The sequence below is a fragment of the Dicentrarchus labrax genome, unplaced genomic scaffold (genome assembly GCF_905237075.1).
Source record: "Dicentrarchus labrax unplaced genomic scaffold, dlabrax2021, whole genome shotgun sequence".
NCBI lineage: Eukaryota > Metazoa > Chordata > Actinopteri > Moronidae > Dicentrarchus > Dicentrarchus labrax.
The window spans coordinates 12,442,571-12,464,105 of NW_026136721.1; the positions used below are offsets into that span (position 1 = coordinate 12,442,571).

The 21,535-nt window shown below is 41.7% G+C and overlaps 3 protein-coding genes across 4 annotated transcripts in view; 2 read left to right on the forward strand and 1 right to left on the reverse strand.

Annotated features, from left to right (window-relative positions):
• Window positions 1–21,535, reverse strand: part of LOC127354529 (neuronal acetylcholine receptor subunit beta-2-like) — a 141,386-nt gene that overhangs the window by 81,283 nt on the left and 38,568 nt on the right. The window lies entirely within an intron of this gene.
• htra3a (HtrA serine peptidase 3a) lies at window positions 567–6,322 on the forward strand. Of its 2 annotated transcripts, none has more exons than XM_051384491.1 (10): window positions 567–1,277; window positions 2,284–2,389; window positions 2,726–2,948; window positions 3,418–3,612; window positions 3,822–3,854; window positions 4,425–4,539; window positions 4,679–4,729; window positions 4,835–4,892; window positions 5,447–5,542; window positions 5,767–6,322. In XM_051384491.1, exons 1-10 carry the CDS (start codon window positions 854–856, stop codon window positions 5,933–5,935), a joined length of 1,470 nt encoding a protein of 489 aa, XP_051240451.1. In that variant the 5' UTR covers window positions 567–853; the 3' UTR covers window positions 5,936–6,322. The 2 variants fall into 2 exon arrangements, with proteins under 2 accessions (XP_051240451.1, XP_051240452.1); XM_051384492.1 differs by having other exon boundaries at window positions 1,113–1,277; window positions 2,279–2,389.
• On the forward strand, window positions 18,009–20,745 carry gpr78a (G protein-coupled receptor 78a). Its single transcript, XM_051384494.1, has 3 exons — window positions 18,009–19,058; window positions 19,205–19,318; window positions 19,995–20,745. The coding sequence occupies exons 1-3, from the start codon at window positions 18,265–18,267 to the stop codon at window positions 20,236–20,238; spliced, it is 1,152 nt and encodes a 383-aa protein (XP_051240454.1). The 5' UTR covers window positions 18,009–18,264; the 3' UTR covers window positions 20,239–20,745.

Consider the following 21,535-nt stretch of genomic DNA (forward strand, 5'->3'; position numbering starts at 1 on the left):
AGCTGTGTCCTACTTTATACTGTAACACAAAAAAACTTTTTGCCTGCAGGGGTTGGGGCTTGGGGGGGGCATACTGACACTATTACACTGGAGCAACTGCTATTTATTTCGCCTGTAGGTGGCGGCATCAACACGTTTACAAGTGCAGGTCTAAATTACTACTGCTTTCTTTCTAGGTGGGGCATCTGATAATGACCCAGTACCCCCTTTGTGGAATGAGTGAGTTTATGAGTCCATGGACGGGCTAATGGATCACCTCAAAAGAAAGAACCCCCCTCCCTACACACAAACACACACACACACACACACACACATACAAACTGTAGGGACATTTTTAGTGGGCATGTCTGTAGAGTATCTCGTCCCTTTTATGTCCATATTTCAACATGTCATTCACCAATAACCAATATGACTTTAGTTGGTCACAAAGGCTGCTTTTAGGTTCTGTTGTCGTGTATTTTTGTCCCCACTAGATGGTGCACATTATCAGTTTCATCTCCTGAGCGGCTCCACGGCTCCAGTGCGCCTCAGGGTCTGGGATCAGTCTTTCACAAATTGAATGTAGACTTCAGTCACAAGACTGTCCAAATGTGCAGGCCCTGACGACTTGGCGGCAATGTCCGGAGCTCAATCTACAGAGAGCGTAGAGCACAAGCTTCATAGGCCCAAACATCTTTCCCAACAGCGCCACAGATCTGAGGAGTGACCAGTGGAGAGTGTAAACTTTCATTTATTTAGAGTCTGAACACAGAGAAACTGACTGACTGCTGGATGTTTGGAGAGAAACATTTTATATGATGCAGTAAGGATTAAATCCAACCAATCCGAGCTTCCTGGCGCTGTCAAGATCACAATGCAGTTACTTTTACTCGCAGCGGCGTTTCTCTTTACGCACGACCTCACCGGAGCTGTGCGCTCTGATAAGTGCGCCTTCTGGTGCGACGTCAGCTCGTGTCCGAGCCCCAGCTGTCCCGGCGGGTACGTCCCGGACAGATGTAACTGCTGCCTGGTGTGTTCCCCGCGGGAGGGAGACCCATGCGGCCGCAAGAACGACCTGCCCTGCGGGGATGGCCTGGAGTGCAAGCTGCTCGCCGCGGGGAGGCGGCGAGGCTCCAAGGGGGTCTGCCGGTGTAAGATTGAGCGTGAAGTGTGTGGAAGCGACGGGAAAACGTACGGTAATGTGTGTAAGATGAGAGCAGCCAGCCGTAAAGCTCAGCAGAAGGGGAGACCGGCAGTAAGCCAAGCGCACAAAGGACCATGTCCACCTTCAGGCGCAGGTAGGACTGCTTTGAGTGGGCAGAGAGGGCTGCAGCCTCCAGGGGTGTACTTCAGACATAAAACAGCTTTAATAGTTTACAAAGCTGCCATCTCATGAAATCACTGCACAGCAAAAGTAATGATAGGAATCGCTCTGTCTTGAATTGTACAATATTTTATTTCATTTTATTATTATACAATAGAGTGGGCACTCAATACAATATAGTGTTGTAACGAAAATAATTTCCCCCTGGGATTATTAAAGTATTTCTGATTCTGATTCTGATTCTGATATCTGGAGTAGACAGAAACTTATTGTTTATCAATTAATAGTGTCATTTTTCAAGTTGATTTCAGCTTCTTCATTATCAGGATTTGTTGCTTTTCTCAGTTCTATATTATTGTGAACTGAACATTTTTTGGGTTTTGGACTGTTGGTCAGTCATAAAAAGACAGTTGAGGATGTCACTCTATAATGGACATTTTTCATTATTTTCTGGTATTCAATTCATTGATAATGAAAATGACCCTTTGTTGCAACCTGTTTAAAAATATATATTTTAATGGAGTATCAGAATCAGAATCAGAAATACTTTAATAATCCCAGGGGGAAATTACTTTCGTTACAACTCCAAATCTACATACAACATATTTACATACCACATATAATATTATTAAGAACATATCTATATATAAACATATCTATATACACAAGGTAAAGTGTAAAATGTATAGTTTTGGATGTCCCTGTTTGAGGTCAGATTACAGAGAGGGGGTGTCTGACTCTCTGAGGGAGGTGTTGTAGAGTTTGATGACCACAGGCAGGAATGATTTCCTGTGGCGCTCTGTGGTGCATCTGGGTGAGGGGAGTCTTCTGCTGAAGGTGCTCCTCTGCTGAGCCAGTGTGTCGTAGAGAGGGTGTGACACACTAGTGATTGTATGAATCTTTAATAGTTGTGTGTGTGTGTGTGTGTGTGTGTGTGTGTGTGTTTATGTTAATGCAGTGTGTTCTTCATGTCAGTACAGGTTCTTCCCTGGTCCGTCCCGGCAGCCCTCGCTACAAGTTCAACTTTATCGCTGACGTGGTGGAGAAAATAGCACCTGCTGTTGTCCACATTGAGCTATTCGTAAGGTGTGACGCGTGTTTGTGTGTGTGTGTTTCTGTAGAGAGGTGTTGTGTAAAAGACCACCAGTCACCAGTCAGACTGTGGCATAACAGTTTGTCCCTTTTCCCTTTAAAATTTTAATTCACTGTATATTTAAATTATTCTCATGCTATTTTTTGGGAACATTCATGTGTTGTGAACTTGAGTTTTAAGAATTTACAAGCTGTGGTGTTCTCTTTCATGCCCTCCTGGTATAGAAGTCAAACCTCTTGCTGCCAGAATGCACTAAACTGCCTTTAAAAAAAAAATCTTTGTTCTATCGTTGGGCTCTTTCTCATTCTACCACTCCTCTCTGTCTCCAGACATCCTCTGTTTGGTCGCCACATGCGTCTCTCCAGCGGCTCTGGTTTTATTGTGACCCACTCAGGTATGATTGTGACCAACGCTCACGTGGTGACCACAGCTGCCATGGCAGCAGGAAGGCCCCAGCTGCGCGTGCAGCTCCACGACGGCGATGCGTACGAGGCCACGGTCAGAGATGTAGACAGGAAGGCAGACATCGCCACCATCAAGGTCAATCCTCAGGTGAGAGCATCCACACAGAACACAGGTTCATGTACATCCAGATCATAATAACTGTAATCACCATCTTCTCTCTGGCCAAAGTGATTTAAAGAGGTTTATTTTCCAGAAATATCCTTCTCCTTTGACGCTGATATAAAAGCATTCTGCACTATTGCACAAGAACCCACATCCTGACACTTCTATGTGCCAAGTTCTGACAGTTTCCTGCTAGACATTCATGAGGCTAGCAGGAATACTGTCATAAACAGCAGCTCTGTGACTCAGAGACACAGCGCGGCAGTGTGTATTCTCACACCCATATCTCAAATAGTTGGACAGTTTTGTAAGCATCAAACTCTTCTTCCTTTCTCTCTCTCTGTTTCCATGTCTTCTACCCTTCATTCTTGTGTTTTTCCCTTTGTCCAACCAGTATGTCTCTCTCTCTCTGACATGTCTGTCTGTTTGCATGTGTGTGTCCATATGGGAGCAGAAGAAGCTTCCTGTGCTATCTCTGGGCCGTTCAGCTGATCTGAGACCAGGGGAGTTCGTGGTCGCCATTGGCAGCCCTTTCGCCCTGCAGAACACCGTCACCACTGGCATCGTCAGCACCACTCAGAGGGACGGCAAAGAGCTGGGCATCAAAGACTCAGACATTGACTACATCCAGACCGACGCCATTATTAATGTGAGCTTAGACACACACACACACACACACACACACACACACACACACACACACACACACACACACACACACACATACACACACCCTTTACACCCTGATTATTCTTTTGCTCAGGACACATGCATATAGAGATTCTGACATTGCTTTTGTTTAATATCTTGTAATGATGTAATGGTCTCTGTCTAATATTTCATGTAATCCGTGAGAAGTATGGAAACTCTGGAGGGCCTCTTGTTAACTTGGTGAGTATTGTTGAGATGGTTTATGTGGTTGTGGAGGATTCAATGAGACTATAAGAAGTCCACATTGTTATAAAAAGTGTCCTGTAGCACACTTTTTAGGCTTCCAACTTCTTGACCCCGTCAATTAAAAATCTGTTGAGCTGATATGTGAAGATGTATATTTTAATTCTATTCTGAAGGGAATGGAAGAAAGCCACAACTGCACTACACAGATATTATGGTGATATATTTCAAACCAATACAATAATATATTTGTCAAATTAAACTACAAACACATTAAAATAAATCAGTCTTAGAAATATCTGAACCCCCCAATCTACATGACATGAAACTCATATGGGCTTTTAAGCCCATAAACCTCAGATTATAAAGCTCTGCAATCAGATTGGGCCTCAAATTCATACAACTGTCATTTGATGCTGATTATCATACATATAAATGTTAGCATAACAGGCAAATTATGTACATACATATGCTAATGACTCTAGTAGAACTAGCTTCTACTGACTGTTGGCCTAAATGTACACTAACTCTTGTGTATGCTCGTACGTGTGCGTGTATTTCTTTCAGGACGGCGAGGTGATAGGCATCAACACTCTGAAGGTGACAGCAGGGATCTCCTTCGCTATACCTTCAGACAGAATCAGCCGCTTCCTCACAGAGTCACAGACCAAACACAGCAAAGGTCAGGGGTCAAAGGTTGAACAGCAGAACCAAATACAACCAGTTTTTTTGTTGTTTGAGATCCTTATAGTTGTAGAAGTATTTTGCATGAAGTTGGTATTTCTTAGTAAATCCCACCCCAGTTGTTGTTGTTGTGACAGAAAAGACAAGACTGCAAGGAAGACTTACAGAAGAACTGCAGTCGGATGCAGGTAAAGCTGAAACGCAGCTAAAAATTGAGTTTTCATGACTGTTTACATATTTGAGGTGCTGTTTGTGCCAGATTTATCCAGTTTATATTTCTGTGTTGTCTTCAGAGGTGTCCGAAGTGAAGAGACGCTTTTTAGGCATCAGGATGCTTACTGTCACCAAAACGTGAGTTCTAACGCACACACATTAAACTTAATATGAATGAAGATGAAGATATATACTTTATTAATCCCCTATTGGGGAAATTCGTCTTTTCACTTCTAATTATTCTTACACACTGAAATACACACTTCATGCACTTGTGGACATGCAACAGGGAGAGAGATGGTGGAGTGATGGGCTCGCCACGTTAGCGGCGCCCATGAGCAGTTTCTTGGGGTTAGGTTGCCTTGCTCAAGGGCACCTCGGCAGTGCACAGGAGGTGAAACTGGCACCTCTCCAGCTACCAGTTCACACTCCATATTGTGGTCTGTGGGATTTTAACCGGCAACCCTCCGGTTCCCAGCCAAGTCCCTACACACTGGGCTTCTGCCGCCCCAAATATTACAAACACAAATACAAATTTCATCATTTGTTCAAATGATGAGGGGCTGTTGATGATGTTGTTTGTAACAGTATTTCTATTGATATATATAGAGAGAGATATGATGTCTAAGATAAGATATATAGTGTTTGTAATAGCATTAGCATTAGCAGTGTTGTGTCTTTGTGTGTCTCAGTCTAGTGGCGGAGTTGAGACGTCAGAATCCAGACTTTCCTGAGGTCAGCTGTGGAGTTTTGGTGCAACAAGTCATACCTGACAGTGCAGCACAAAAGTATGTTCACACACACACGCAAAACCCCAAGCACATACACACACAGCACTGAAGACACCTTGCAAGGGAGACCGCGATTCATCAAAGTCTCATCAGCCGAACTTAGATGTTTGATCTTTGACTTTGAGGATTGGGGAGATTTTAAAAATCCATTTATTTTGTGTTGTTGGCATGTACACATTTTACATTGTAACTGACTGCAGTTTATTTCCTCTGTGTTTTAGTGGAGGTATTAAGGAAGGTGACGTTATAGTCAAACTAAACGGACAACCAGTCCAGACCACTGAAGACATCCTTGAGGTGTTACAACGTGATCAGCCTCTCCTGCTCGAGATTCGTCGAGGCAATGATGACTTACTGTTCAATATCCATCCTCAAGTTATTGTACGTTGAAGAACCGGACAGTTCATTAGTTTTAAGTGTGAACTAATGTTGGGCAAGACTCGGTATATTGTATTAAAGTTCCATTTGGCCATGGGCAACATCCTGCAAGGACTTATGAACAAGCCATATATGGAAATATGAACTGATCTGAAGTGATGGAGTGTCTGCAGTTCTAATTTCTGGTAAAACAAGAAAAGAATTGTGTTTTCTGTCCATGTTTACCAGCTTGATGATGTATATTTTATTTGATGGATTGTGATCAGCAGAATATTTGGGTGTCTATTATCATCCACACTTTGTTTGATACACATTACAATACTTAAAATACTGCAGAGGAAAATTGATTGCACTCTATGTTGTATGAAGCTCAAATAAGAATAAAAGCTTCCAACACAAGGAGCTGGTATGTATGTGTCTGTCCAGATCGTTCAGCAGCTGCTGTCCATCTGTGCAGACAGCAGGTTGAACTCCTTTGTTTATGTCTTCTCCTGCCTTCTCCATCCACTCTGCCTTGGAAAGACATTCTCCTAATTTAAACAAACCTAAGCCGACACCTAGACACACACTGAGCAAAATCCTGTTACTGGAAAAGTCAAGAATCCTCTCCTGTTTTGGTAATGAGAATCCTGATGCATACCATTTTCTGAACCTTAAAGCTGGGCACAGAAAATCCTTATGGGGCTGCTTTGATGGTCTTTCAGAAAACCCAAATGTCTCCTGAAGCTAATGACAAAACTCAGCTCGGCAGTGTTTATATGTTATGTTATATAACATGTTATATGTTATATGTGTTGTCCTGAGCAAACTCTCTTCTTGGTGGCATGACATGACACAGTCTTAGGTCAGGGTTAGTCTTGATTTGTTCTCCCCCCATGATGTCATTATAATGACACATACATACACATACATATAAAGATGACCCCACCTGTGTGTGTGTGTGTGTGTGTGTGTGTGTGTGTGTGTGTGTGTGTGTGTGTGTGTGTGTGTGTGTGTGGACCAGATCCAGACAGGCAACACTTCCTGCTTATTTAAATAAAGACTGTGCCATACTAGTACTGGCTGTGACGCTGTGAAAGACAGAGACGGAGGGATGATGGAAAAAAGAAAAGAGGGAAAGTGGGAAAGAGATCAAGAGGAAAGGGAAAAATGGGCTAAGAGAATAATAACAGACTGCCACAGGGGACAAATTACTACCTTATCACCCAGTAGGAGTCTTCCTTTGAGTCTAGAGTGTGTGTGTGTGTGTGTGTGCGTGCGTGCGTGCGTGCGTGTGTGCGTGCGTGTGTGTGTGTTGCTGGCCCAACTGTTTGAGTGTGTGTGGGGAGTTTACTAGTCTTGCCAAGACATATTGTCATAGCAGAGTGCCAGACTGCTTCACTGGGACAGTAGGAAGACGCTGCTGTTTGTAGTTACACAGACAAAACTTTACAACTGTCACTGTTCACACCAAATCAAAACATCATCAACAAAGACGTCTTGTTTCTATTATAAAGATGTCTGCATCTAGTACGTTTTCCCATAAGGCCTTCGTGTTTACATTGTGGAAGAGTTCAGCCCCTACTCAAGCCGTGGACCAATGAATGCATCACCATCTAGAGGCCAAATGGAGTCAAGTCTGGTTTAAATTAAACACAATTTATGATTCCCACATAGACCACTAGATGGCATGTTTGGTATAACAATTTGTTCCTGACGTGGCAACTGATGCTCAGGTCATAAGACTACTGTTTATGTGAAGTGTAGCTCTGGTTTCTAATGCTGAAGCTAAAGTAGAGGGCACTGTTAAACGTCTATAACCACATGAAGGACTAGTATGGATGTTATTCACAAGCAGTGCGCCTCCACACAGCCGTACTGTTGCAATCATCTTGTTTTTGTCAACCCTGTCTCTGTCACTATAAAAAGACTGACCATGTTATTAATTATGAGACTTCTGGTCAAAGGTTTTCTTTATTGTATAGAATCAAATGCTGCTTACAGGATAAATGATCAGAATTATACCCTTATACCTGCTGATAGAACAAATAACCTTATAGGAATACCATGGAATGACACATTCAGTGCTAAAGTGATCAGTATTTGGTATTATCCTTGCTACTCAGATTCACTGAGGCCTTTTCCACAGTGGTCGAATGTAACTACATTTACTCAAGTACTGTACTTAAAGGTGTGTAATATTTAGGAGGATCTATTATCAGAAATGGAATATTCATAGGTGTGTTTTCATTAGTGTATAATTGCCTGAAAATAAGAATTTTTGTGTTTTCTTTACCTTTTATCTTCAGAAGCGGCGGGCACTCTTCTTTGGAGTCTGCCATGTTGAACCGCCATGTTTCTACAGTTGCTCAGAACAGACAAACTAAACGCTGGCTCTAGCTAGGGGCCTCTAGTGTTATTTGCACATTTTGCATTCACTGTAGTTTATCCTTCATACTTGGTTGAGGCAAGGGGTTTCAGTTTCTTGCAATCTGCAATCTCACTGTTAGTGAGAGGTCAGTATTTAAAATGTTTATACCAAGCATACTAAAAAATACCAATCATAGGTCAGAACATTGCCAAATATGGCTGAATTCTAAAAGCCAGACGTGGTACTAAAGAGCCAACTCTTATTGCTGAGTTGACCTAAAGAGTCATAATTCCAATCATTACACACCACTAGATGCCACTAAATCCTACACACTGGTCCTTAAAGTCTTTTCTTTTCATGCAACTTTATACTTTTACTCCATGAAATAATGTGCTTTTTTACTCCACTACATTTATAAGACAGCTCTAGTTACCTTACATTATATTTTACAAATTATAAAATATAATGGTTTGTTATAAATGTTATAATAGAAAATGAATTGAATGAAAAACTATTTTGTTATATCTTTTATACAATTTTTCATACAAAAACATTTCTTGGTTCCAGCTCCACACATGTTCTACCATGGTTGGACAAAACAAGCATTGTGACCACATTTCTCATTATTTCAGAATTTCTCACTCTCAATAAAACTACTTATTTTCAGATGTTACAAAAACTAGTTTCACAACTACAGTAAAATGCTTTTACATTAATACATGAGTAATAATAATCTTATTATATAATACATAACAGTCACAGGTAACATTTTTTGTACATAATGAGTACTTTTAATAATTTAAGTAAATTGTTCTTATCATACTTACATACACACTTCGTCATGAATATTCAATGTTAAGAGAAAAACTTTTTTAAAACAAGTTTTCAGGGGCTTTAAGTACACAAACACTGAAAACTGTCTTCAGTGTTTGTCCCTGCAGTAGTCTTTCATCCTTATTTTTCATCCCACGCTTTTAACCCCCGCTCTATGGCTGATGGTTGGGAAGAGGCTGGGGTAGGGTCCAGGGACCTTAGATCCTCCAGGAAAGGCATCCATAGGGAATAATGTTCTCATGATGCTGTGTTAATCATTCAGAGAGAGAAAGAGATAAAGTCTGAGAGACATTTATTAGAGGGCACAATCATACTGCCGTAAATAATGCCACACTGTGAGTCATCTGTGACCTGACAACCTCATGACATTCTGAGCGCAATCAGCGGTGCTTGATGGATACTAATCAGAGGCTTCTCTCTGCTGTTTGCAAACACCCACGGACACACATGCATTTTATGTGTCACTCAAATTAACCTCAGGTGGAAGCGTCTGCAATTAGGGGATATAAATATTGAGCTGGTAATCTCTAATAATAAAGAAACCCCCCCTGTACTTAGGGTTAGGGTTGTAGTAATTCAATGTGTTAATGTTACGCTACTTTATACTTCTACTCCACTACATTTCAGAGAGTAACATTGAACTTTTTAGTTACTAGTTACTTTTCACATTCAGATAATTAATACATAATTATGTTGTATCATTATAGATTAAGCAACCCAGCAATATGTAAAGTAGTTGAAATTAGCCTCAGCTTTCTTAGCTGCGTTATTAGTGATGCTTACATGAATGCATCACTAATTTTAATCCAGTAATCCAATTTAAATAATTCTGAAATGAAACCTTCTGCATGATGAATACTTAAAGTCTATTTTGATGCTAATATTTTTGTGCTTTTACTCAAAAACAAATGACTGCAGTATTAATTCTACACTGCTGCTTTTATCTGAGAACTTCTTCCACCACTGGGTTTTGGACGTGTGCCTGTTCTCATGTGGTCAAGGGGGTAACAGAAAACCGGGAAATGTTCCAAGGAAAAATGTCAAAACAGGGAATTTACAGCGTGTGGCTTTCAGTCAAATCTCCAAACTCCAGAGACTACGCTCACAGCGAAGTTGTGAGTTGGAGGAACTTTGGAGGCACAGACTGCAGACTGGGGCATCTGGCATGGCAGCAGAGCTATAGACAGATTGGACTCAATTAAAAAAAAAAATCCTGTTAAAGTGTGGCATTACAGTAGTACAGGCCCTAACTACTTCCATCTGTCTGTAGTCCAACTCTCGCTGTATGACTCACAGCCTTACTGACCAAAACTACTGTGGGAAAGGTACTGTAAGAAAAGAGAGGAGAAAAGAAGACATTTGGAGAGAAAATAAGAAAGTGTGTCAACCTACACACACCCACACAACCATAGCAGTTTAATAGTGCAACATTTCTCACACAATGAGGCTCCACAACTGGACAATTAGTCTTGGAAAAAGCTGAGTAGATCCATGTGTTGTTGTGCTGAGTATCCTGCCTGCAGTCTATACTGGGCCTCCACCTCCACAAACGTGATGAAATAGGTAACGGCACATTCAAGTGCAAAGCTGTACACGCAAGGATATGAATATTTTATGACATGGAATATTTCACATTCCGAAGGCCACATAGAAGATTTAATGAGGGCTGTAATTCCAGGCATTCCTAAAATCAGTTTTAGAGTTTTTCTCTGGAAATACTCCACAGTCATTTCAAAGTTGTTGTTGGACTGAGGTGAGACAGTTGACTCCCCTCTTGTTGTGTTTCTCTCTCACCCGTTGTCCTTTCTAGGGTTGATTATACAAAAAAAAGGGGGACAATCGAGGGATGAAAGTTAAAAACAATAACTAGAACTTGAGTTTAACTTTCTTTCGCTGTAGGCTACACGCACACATGTGCCAACATAGGTGCTGAGAGAAATCTTCACACTTTTTCAGCCCCCTGCCACAGCTCTCACTGCCTGTCTCATCTTTCTTTGTTTAATTTCTTACTTCCACACCTTGTCTTTTTATAAAAAGGACGATGAGTCTCCACTGTCTGTTTTTGCAGGCTGTGCCCTTTTTCCTCGAAAGACTTCTCATTTCTTATTTCTGGGTGTGAATATGGTTGACATTAAACCTCCTGATAAGGGAGTTGTTTAATATTGCAGTAAATATTCTCTGGGCTGCCAGGTGTTGAAAGAAAATAAGTTATAACATCAGACATCTAAGCCACCAGGTGAACTTCACCAGTCCACTCTGGTTCATTTTGTTATCATTATTTTTAGTTCAAGACATTCAACAGACGATAGGCAGGACTGTTTTTACAACTACTGTAAGCATAGCATGTATTAGGCAGTAGCCCCTAACTCTACAGCTCTATCGCATCTTTCAGCTCATTGTTTTGGTTTTCTGGCCTGCAACTTCACTGTTTACTGTTTACTCTTACTGCACTTAAAGGTCCAGGGTGTAGGATTTCGCTGTAAGGTTTCATATTGCAATGCACCTCGTCCCCTTTCAAGCATATAGGAGAAACTATGGTGGCTGCAAAATACACGGAAGAGCCAGTTTTTGGTTTGTCCCTTTTGTTCTGTTGTAGAAACATGGCGGTTCAACATGGTGGATTCTGTGGAAGAGGACCCTCCATTTGAAGATAAAAATGGCTCATTCTAAGTGATTATACACTGATGAAAACCTATATATTATATCCCATTTCTGCCATACTCTGCAAATAGATCCCTAAAGTGCTATATAAATGCAGTCCATTTACCACTTGAAGCAGGGGGAAGCAGCTAGCCTGGCTCATTCCAAAGTATAAAGCTGACTAATGGATAAAATCTCATTTGTTTAATTAGTGGTTTATTTACTGTTTATTTGCGGAGGAGCAGTGACTTCCTGGAGTCTTGTAATTAAAATAATGCAATGTAAAACCTAATTTCTGCTTGTGTAGATTAACATGTTACACAATGATCTAGGCTTTATAAGACTCAAACTAGCAATTTCCCTCGGTTTCCATGGCTGTAGCTCAATACTCAGTACACAGACATGAGAGTGGTATCAATCCTCTCATCTAACTCTTGGCAAGAAAGCGAATAAACATATTTCCCAAAATGTTGAACTATTCCTTTGAGATTAAAGTATTTCCGTCATGCTCTGAGCAAAACTGTTCAGCAAAAACCTTTCAAAACAGAGACAGAAGCCAGTGCTCTGCTGTGGTTTTACACAAATTCCTCAGATTTGGATGGCCTCATATACACCTTGCCGAGGAAATGAGACAAACACACTCATACGCACGCACACACACACACACACACACACACACACACACACACACACACACACACACACACACACACACACACACACACAGTCACAGTCACAGAGTAAAGTGAGCCCAGAAATTCTTTTGTCAGGGCTCCAGTGATAGCTAAATCCTGTGAGCCCTTCCTCTGTCTCTCAACTCCCTCTTTCTGGCAGAGTGCTGACTCATACTCTCTCTCTCTCTCTCTCTCTCTCTCTCTCTCTCTCTCTCTCTCTCCCGCTTTCTCTGTCTGTCTCTCTTTATTTATAAATCCAGTCTGCAGCCTTCTTCCCTCAACTCCTTGTTTTTCTTACTGAGGTATTTCTTGGGATTTTGAATAATTCAGATGCATTTCCTCATCTTGTGACCTGTGTGTGTGTGTGTGTGTGTGTGTTTGTGTGTGTGTCTGTGCGCACGCTAACATAGGCAATATTATTTTGATTGTATGTGTTAGTTAAGTTCATGGATTGTGTGAGTGGGTGTGTTAATGTGTGTAACCGGCCCTAATCACCCCTCCTGCCTGTGCCGTTTATTTAGTGTTGGAAGAAACAGTGTAATTGCCTTACACTGTAGCTGTATAGCTGGTTAAATCTCTTAATGAGAAAAAATGCCTACTGTGTCCGAACTACAGTCCCAGTATTCTGTGGGTAACGTTGGCACACACATGAAAACCAGTGTTTTACTGTAGTTGGAAAAGGTTCCTCTTGTTTTGCATATTTTGCTTTTTGTTGGTTATGTCTTCCTGACAGAATAGAGATATTTGTTTCTTTACCCCAACAGTCATAGAGAAGTCTCTTTTTCATATTTTAAAAGCAGAAAAGGAGACGTCTGGGACACATATTTGTGAAAATAAACAACATGCCGGCCAAGCAAAGCAGAAACTGTAATCTTGGATAACTGCAAAGTACAGAACCACATGTTTTCTGATGGCCTGCTTTGGGGCCAGAATTGTCATATCTAAAAAACAAGAAGCTCCAAACTGGATTGCAATAAGACAATAGGTTAGCTAGAGGGAAATGGATTATGAACTTCAACCCTGAATATGCAAACAGTTTGAATTTACTGTAAATAACAATACAATACAATATTACAATACAATACATTTCTTTTCCCCACCAGTGGTAGTGTGTAAAGATGGGATGTGCGATCGGTTGGTTGGTCCATTAGTTTTTATTCTGTTAGTCTGTTTTCCCTATCAGGGGATATGTTAACAGTTAATTAAGTTAAAATATCCCTACAAACACTGGCCAGATTGCAGTTGTGGAGTCATACAACACCAATTCAATTCAATAGACATTATTTGTCTTTTAAGGGGCAATTTGAGGGAGTCTGTTGAAAAGTGCAACTGTATACTGTATGCACAAGGTAAAGTGACTGAGTTGATTGTACAGGCTGCTACAGCTCAAGTCTTATGTGGTAAAAGAGAACTTCCTTCTATTTGTTTTACATACAGACAATCCAAAATACATTCCTGGTGGCATAAGCTTAAAGTAGTGATACAAGCCCCTCAAAATTAACATTATGGATTTATGTTTTCCAATAAAATAGATTATTAATATTACTTAATTTACAAAAAAGCTAAAGTTAAATATCAATAGCACCATCATTAAAAGTGTGAAAAAAGTGTCTCGCCCTTTATAGCATCACAAACAAAACACTTGCACACACTCATTCCCCCCGTCAGGCTCCCATATTGTTAGCACGTGACTGAGCAAGATATAAAAGGGGAGAGAGAAGCGGGGGGAGGGAAAGAGAGAGTGACAGCGAGCATGGATGAAAGTGAGTCTATGTGTGTGTCTGGACATGTGAGTGTCTGTGTGAGTTAACGTATCTGTGCAGCGCGTTTGCTCTGTAGCTCACAGGGCTAAGACCTATTTATACACCCCAACTCCCACGCTCCAGAAACACTCACCCATGACATTTGTTTCCATTCTTTCTCTTCCTCACATCATCTTCTCATCCCTCAACTATTATCACATCTCTTATTCGTCTCTCGTCACCATCATCCCCGGACAGGTATTACACTGCAGGGGCATGCTACCGTGGCCTCGACAAAATGCCTTGCTCTCAGGTCTTACAAGTGTAGAATTGAAATGAATAGAGTGGACAGATCAGGGTCACTGCTGCCAAAAAGGTGTGATTCTCTTCTCTCAGTCGCTAAGAGCCTTTAGTAGTACTAAAGAGCTGCGCCCAGGGATGTAGACTGTTGAGGATGTATCCAAATGTGAATTCTGGTTTAAAATAGATACCTTCTTCACAAAATCCACATGCAGGGAACCAAGCCTCAGGATGGCTGAGGCTGACCCGCATGCAGTAGCAGGGACGGAGGGATGGAAGTACAGATGGACGCATGGGCTGATGGATAAACAGTAAAATCATCAAAGGGTAGGGAACAGAGGCGAAGTTAAGGTGATGAGAGAGCACCATATTGTGTTGCCGACCGTGAGAATGGTGATGTTATGTAATGGTGCACACACTCTAGACAGAGTCATGGAGCCAGGGGCAGTGGCTTTAGGGGGAAGTCGGATGGACCCCTCGCCTGCTAACGGGACTTCTTAAGTGCTTCTGCCATCAGCATTCTGTTGCTTGCGTAACCTCTCCAGCCCTGGGAACCCAGAGGAAACACGTGGCCACTAAGAGGGTTCCTTCTGGCTGAAGGGTGATTTCTCATTCCCTCTCTTCCTTCTTTTTTTCCCCATTTTCTCTCTCTCTCTCTCTCTCTCTCTCTCTCTCTCCTTCTTAGCAACAAAGGGGTTTTTCCTTCACAGCAAAAGAGCCATTAATTTACCACGCTCAGAGACAGCAGTTCCACTGAGGATAGAAGGATGGCAAGAAAAAAAAAAAAAAAAAGGGAAAGGGCAGCTTGTTAGGCATATTAATGCATATACTGTAAATGTGATCTTCTCAGAACATGTTAATCATTGAATTTAAATGGACCCATTGGGGACAGCAGGGATAAACAACATCTGGGGAGCTGTGAGGAAGGAAAGCAATGCAGCCCACCTTCATGCCCACAGACAAACATATGTAATGCGTACATGTATTAGCACATACTAGCTCACTCATGCTTGTATGCTTGCAGAGGCGATGTCTTTGGAAGATTTAAAATGCCGTAATACATTTTTTACACATTGCTATGAGACCGTCCTCCCGAGAAGAACAACAGCTACAGTCGTTTCAGGAAGTGCCTTAAAACAATATGTTTATGCTCAAGTGACAAAGCACTTTATCAGCTGTATGACAGGCGCTAAGATGATGATAATATAGAGCGACAAAGTCAGCAGATGGAGGAGGTCATGGAGTCAACAAAACATCAAACTGGAGACGGCTGTTCATTTCCTGTTTCCAACCGACAGCCAATTTTTTTTTAAAGCATGGCCACAATCATTTCCACAGCTTAAAGATTCTTTAAGCAATATTTTTTGTTAAAATAAGTGTTAAACAGATTTATATTCTGACTGTCATCACTGATATATACCCCAACTGGTCGAGGCAGACGACCACCCACCTAGAGCCGAAGGGTCTGTCCTAAGTTTCTGCCTTTTAACAGGCAGTTTTTCCTTGCCCTTGTCGCCAAGGTCTTGCTCATGGTGGTACTGTTGGGTAAATAATGTTATAAAGAGTTCGGTTTAGACCTGCTCTATTTGAAAAGTGTCCTGAGATAACCTCTGTTATGAATTGGCGCTATACAAATAAAACTGAATTGAATTGAATTGAATTGAATTGAATTGAATTGAATATAAGAGCATTCAGTTTTGGGTCCCCCAGACCTCCTTCTATGCTTTACTTCTAATGGCCAGTAGGAGACCGCTCCTTGGGCTGTGAAAACATCTGATAGAATTGGGTCTTATGGAAAAATTGTCAGATTTCTCCCTTGATTTATTACCTCAGTATAACGTTTCCAAATAAGTTTATGGTCTCAATCATTGGTTTCAAGTCTTCTTCCATGATGTTCATTTTGTAAACTATGGTCCCATTGCGAGTAAAATAGAGGATAAAGCAGGGTATGCTTTAGGGCGTAGCTACCTTGTGATTGACTTGCCATTCTCAGTGAGTCTGTCCATTGCGCACAAAACAGTACTCCACACGTCGTGGTAGGGTCACATTTGGTTCCCACTTTATCCAGTCCTCACTGCATGGTCTAGGGCAGGCAGCAGTATTTCAGTGTGGTGATGTGGGAAGGAGGGAGAGGACTGCTAACTACAAGAACGGCTTACGACACCTATACCTATTATTCTAACAACAAAGATCACCTTTAGCTTGTACTCTAACCTTATCCCTTCTAGTCATTTCAACCCTCATAATGAGGTTGCAAGGGAGCTTTTTCCTTTTTGGGTGGAAGCACATTGTCCATCAACAATCACAATCAGCTATCTAATCATGAATCATGAAAAATACCACAGTGAAAAAACATTTATTATTATCAAAGAAGAAAAAGGTAAACATTAACATATAAATAAACATATAATTGTCATTGAATTAGGAAATGCAAATGCAAACATTAAAAGACAGTGTGTATTGTATTGCACTGTAATTCTCTGTGTGCTTTGTTATAATTTAGGCACTTCAAAGCTTCCATAGTGAATCCACACATGATACACAAAAAAACCTCCTTTATCATTATTATCAAAAACCTATGAACATATTAGTTTCGATAGTATTGGGTATAGAACTAGTTTAACACCTGAAAGAGACTATAGCTGCCTGTAAGACATTCTGGAAAGGAAGGTCATCAATTTATCTATCCATCCTGCACATGTCCTTCCTCCCCCTTAATCTATTTTTTGTTCAGCCTCGGGTTCCTTTCTTCCTATCATACTTCCTTTGCTCTTTCCTCTCTCCAACCTATATTTGTAATGTATATTATGCCCAACACAGTGTCTGATATTTTCAAGAAGTGTGTTTTGATAAACACGTAGTGGCAAATGGCTTCTTAGAGGCATTTCAGGGGAGATCAACACAAATCACCACTGAAGAAGATGATGTGAAGTTCAAAGAGTTATAAAGCCACCAGAGATTTGTTGTTGCTATGGAGATGAGTGATTCTCTCTGTGTGTGTGTGTGTGTGTGTGTGTGTGTGTGTGTGTGTGTGTGTGTGTGTGTGTGTGTGTGTGTGTGCTTCACCTGATGTTTTGGGTGGGTGGACTAAATCTGTCACTGTAGCCACAGCTCAATAACTGCTTATGTGCTCATGTTGATCCACTGGAAGGTGTTTAAAGGAAATATAATGTATGTCACAGAGAGGATTGCAACACCCTCTCTCTCTCTCTCTCTCTCTCTCTCTCTCTCTCACACACACACACACACACGCGCGCGCGCACACACACACACACACACACACACACACACACACACACACAACAAATGAATAATATTTCAAATTTTAAGCAGTGCCACACACCGACATATTCCCACAGCCATCACTCGGGGCTTTTTTGCAAAAACACATATTCATATTTTAGTGAGAGACGTTAAATGTGTGTGCAAACACCATGACATCCCCATCTTTGATATTAACTCCTGCTTGCATGAATATTGTTCAAGCGTCACATGAGTCAGCGACCGACTGCACGTGCAGAGCGCACGGCACTGCCAGCAAGAGAGGAGGCGCCGGATAGTGCGCATGATCGAGAGTAAACACAGAGCACTTGGCGAACTGAAGTCATCATTTCACTTTGGACTAACCAGCAGGAGGGTAATTACTGGATAAATGAAAAGAACACTAATTGAACCACTAATTTAAGCAACATATAATGGGTTTAAAAAGTATCTCATGCCACTGACAGGAGGGCTCGTTTGGGCATTTCAGCACTGGACAGCTCTCTCCGCCTATCTCGCACTCACAAGCGCGCTTCTTGTATGTGCGCGGGGAAAGTGACCGTCCGTCACAGCCGGTGGGGGCACGAGCAGGGAGCATGGCGGCGGACTCTCCTCAGCATCATACTCCCCACAGCTGCTGCTAACGCCGAGCCTCGAGAGATGAGCATACCGGAGTTCCTACTGGAAGTGTCCATTGTGGTGATCGCTGTTGTCTCGCTGTTGACTAACTTGTCTGTGCTGCTATGTTTCACCCAGAGCGCCGAGTTAAGAGCCCACGTGCCAGGCATCTTCATCCTAAACCTCTCCCTCTCCAACATCCTCCTCACTGTCGTCAACATGCCCACCACGTTTCTCGGAGTGGCCACAAACGCGAAGCCCACCGGGGACTTCTTCTGCCAAGCTGTCAGTTTTGCTGAGACTTTTCTCACCACCAACGCCATGCTGAGCATGGCCGCGCTGAGCATGGACAGGTGGATAGCGGTGGTGTTTCCACTGAGTTACTCCAGCAAGATGCGCCACAGGGACGCTTTTCTGATGGTGGCGTACTCCTGGCTGCAGTCTCTCACCTTCTCCCTGACCCAGCTGCTGATGGACTGGGGAGGCTACAGCCACACTTACGCCTCGTGTACCGTTCACCTGGACGGAGAGGGGAGGTCGCAGCTGGCCGCTTATGCGACCTTCACGGCCCTGTTCCACTGCAGCAGCTTTGCGCTCAGCCTCCTCGTCCTGTGTTTCTCCTACCTGAAAGTTTTGAGAGTGGCCAGGTCCCACTGCAAGAGGATAGATGTCATCACAGTGCAGACTCTGCTTCTGCTGGTTGATATTCACCCCAGGTAAAGCATACAACTTTGAGGCTGTTAAATTCATGACTTGACTTGTTTTAGAATATTGTGCAAAAGCTGTTTTTTAATGCTACTGTTTTACATTATTAATGTATTATCTGTAATGACAAACATGAATGTCTCTCTGTGTCTGTCAGTGTGAAGGAGAGGTGTCTAGCTGAACAGAAGAAGAGGAGGCAGCGTGCCACTAAAAAAATCTGCATCTTCATCGGCTCCTTCCTCCTCTGCTTTTCACCCTATGTTATAACAAGGTAACACCCTGCTCTGTCTCTTTTCTTTATCACAGGCTATTATGCTAGTTGGTTTTCTTCCCACATGACTTTAGATGCTTTTACAATAATGGCCCTAAAAAAATCAAACTGTGTAACATTTCCTGTGTGTCTGATGTGTCTGTGATACAGTCATGGGTTTATATTGATTATTATGTCATTTTTGGACATGTAACATGCAAACAGACTAGACACAATATTCTGAACATACCTATTTTAAAAAAAAATTCACTCTCAAAATCAAGTTCAATCAACATCCCTGAAATACAAAATTTCAACATAACAATAAAGAGGTTAGGGTAACATTTATTCAAGGGATGTTGCAATGAATTTCATTATTCTGTGCAATTGTTCATATTTATGCATCCATTAGGTACTAGTGTCCACCCAATAGCAATGACAGATGGAACCTACTTACAATTATATTTTTAAAGTAATCAGCTCAAATGTGTTGGATTAATTTAAAATATATTAGGACAGCTAATAGAGACACCACCTACCAAGTTTCTACCCAAGTGGTTTTTTTTATGAATCATGAAACACGGGACGTGATGGTAAACTGTCCATTGTGCCAATGGATGGTATGCAGATAAATATATATAAGCATGAGAAAATAAGTCATAATAACTGACTTCTTCTGCTTGTATTCCTCCTGCAGGTTGGTGGAGTTGTTGCCTTCTGTCCACATCCCCCGATACTGGGGCATCGCAGCCAAATGTCTGTCGTATGCCAAGACCTCCAGCGACCCATTCGTCTACTGTCTGCTGCGGCAGCAGTACAGGAAGGTCCTGGTTAGTATCATCAGTCGGGTTTGGAGACAGGATCGGTACTCGCTGTCTGTCCACAGCACGAGCAGCACACTGGACACCACAGACGACAACTGTATTGCCAGAATTACCTGAGCTTGATGTGCAAATATTTAAATGGTTCAACACCTGCGTCAGGGTCAGGGTCTCTGAAGAGCAGCAGGCCCACAGATGGAAGAGAGTCGGTGCTTGTCTCAAGCTGGACACTGTCTTTAACAGGGGGGACATAATGTGTCTTCAGTGAGACCACATTGGCCTCTGATGTGTGCCAAAGGCCTTTTCAGACTCCACAGACGGCTGTTTCCACAGGGCGTGTCAGTTTGCCTGCTGAGGCATTTCCAAGGACACATTGTTTATTACTATCATTAATGTAAATGTATGGTTGAAGTAACCTTTAATTTCTTAGGAAGTGGTCTTCATGTTTCAGTAAAAATCCTGCAAAAATGTTTTATTCTGAAATCTGTTTTTGAAGCTAACATTAAAGTTTGTGTTAACAACATTTTGAACACATAGAGTGTAAAAATAGGCGTGAGGATGTGTGAAAATTGTTACATCACAGCAAAACCACAGATTAAAGAATAAACTCCATTGCCACAGCCACACTATGAGTCTATATACGAGTGAATCATTGCATTCTGGTAATATTGAGACACTGTAGGTAATTTGAAACATTGTTGTGTGTAGCAGTGGAACTTTTCTGAGCTGCAAGAGTGATTTTTACTTTTCAGATTTGTCTCATTTGAAGGATGCGTGATGAAGTTAAAGGATCCAGTATTTCTCATATATTTCACATTTCTTCAAGTAGAAAAAATAGACAAAAGTCACAACGCAATTTCTGGCAAAGGATTTAAAGGACCAGTGTGTAGGATTTAGAGGCATCTGGCAGTGAAGATGCAGATTGCAACCATTTGAATACAGCTCAGCCTTCCAAGCATGTAGGAAAAACTACGGTGGCTGAGAAAAAAAATGCAAAAGGCCCAGCTAGAGCTTTGGTTTGTCCACATGGTTGTTCAACGTGGTGGACTCCGTAGAAGACAATCCACTCCCTCTGTAGATAAAAACGGCTCTTTCTAAGGTAAAAACAAACAAAAAATAGTTCTTATTATTATTATCAGGAATTTAAACATACCTATAAATATTATATTTAATCTCTGCCATTATATCATCTTAAATGTTCCACACTGAACCTTTTATCACCTGGTGACCCCTCAGATTTATCTTGGGACCTTCTGGGGGGTCCAACCCCTATGTTGGGAACCACTGCTGTATACCCATGAAAAATTCCTATAATAGTCTAATAATAGATGATAATTGCAAGAGTGAAACAGCGAGGAACTTCAAGGTTGTAGACGTTTCAAAGACTAATGGCAGATATTCTCACACTGAACTGGTG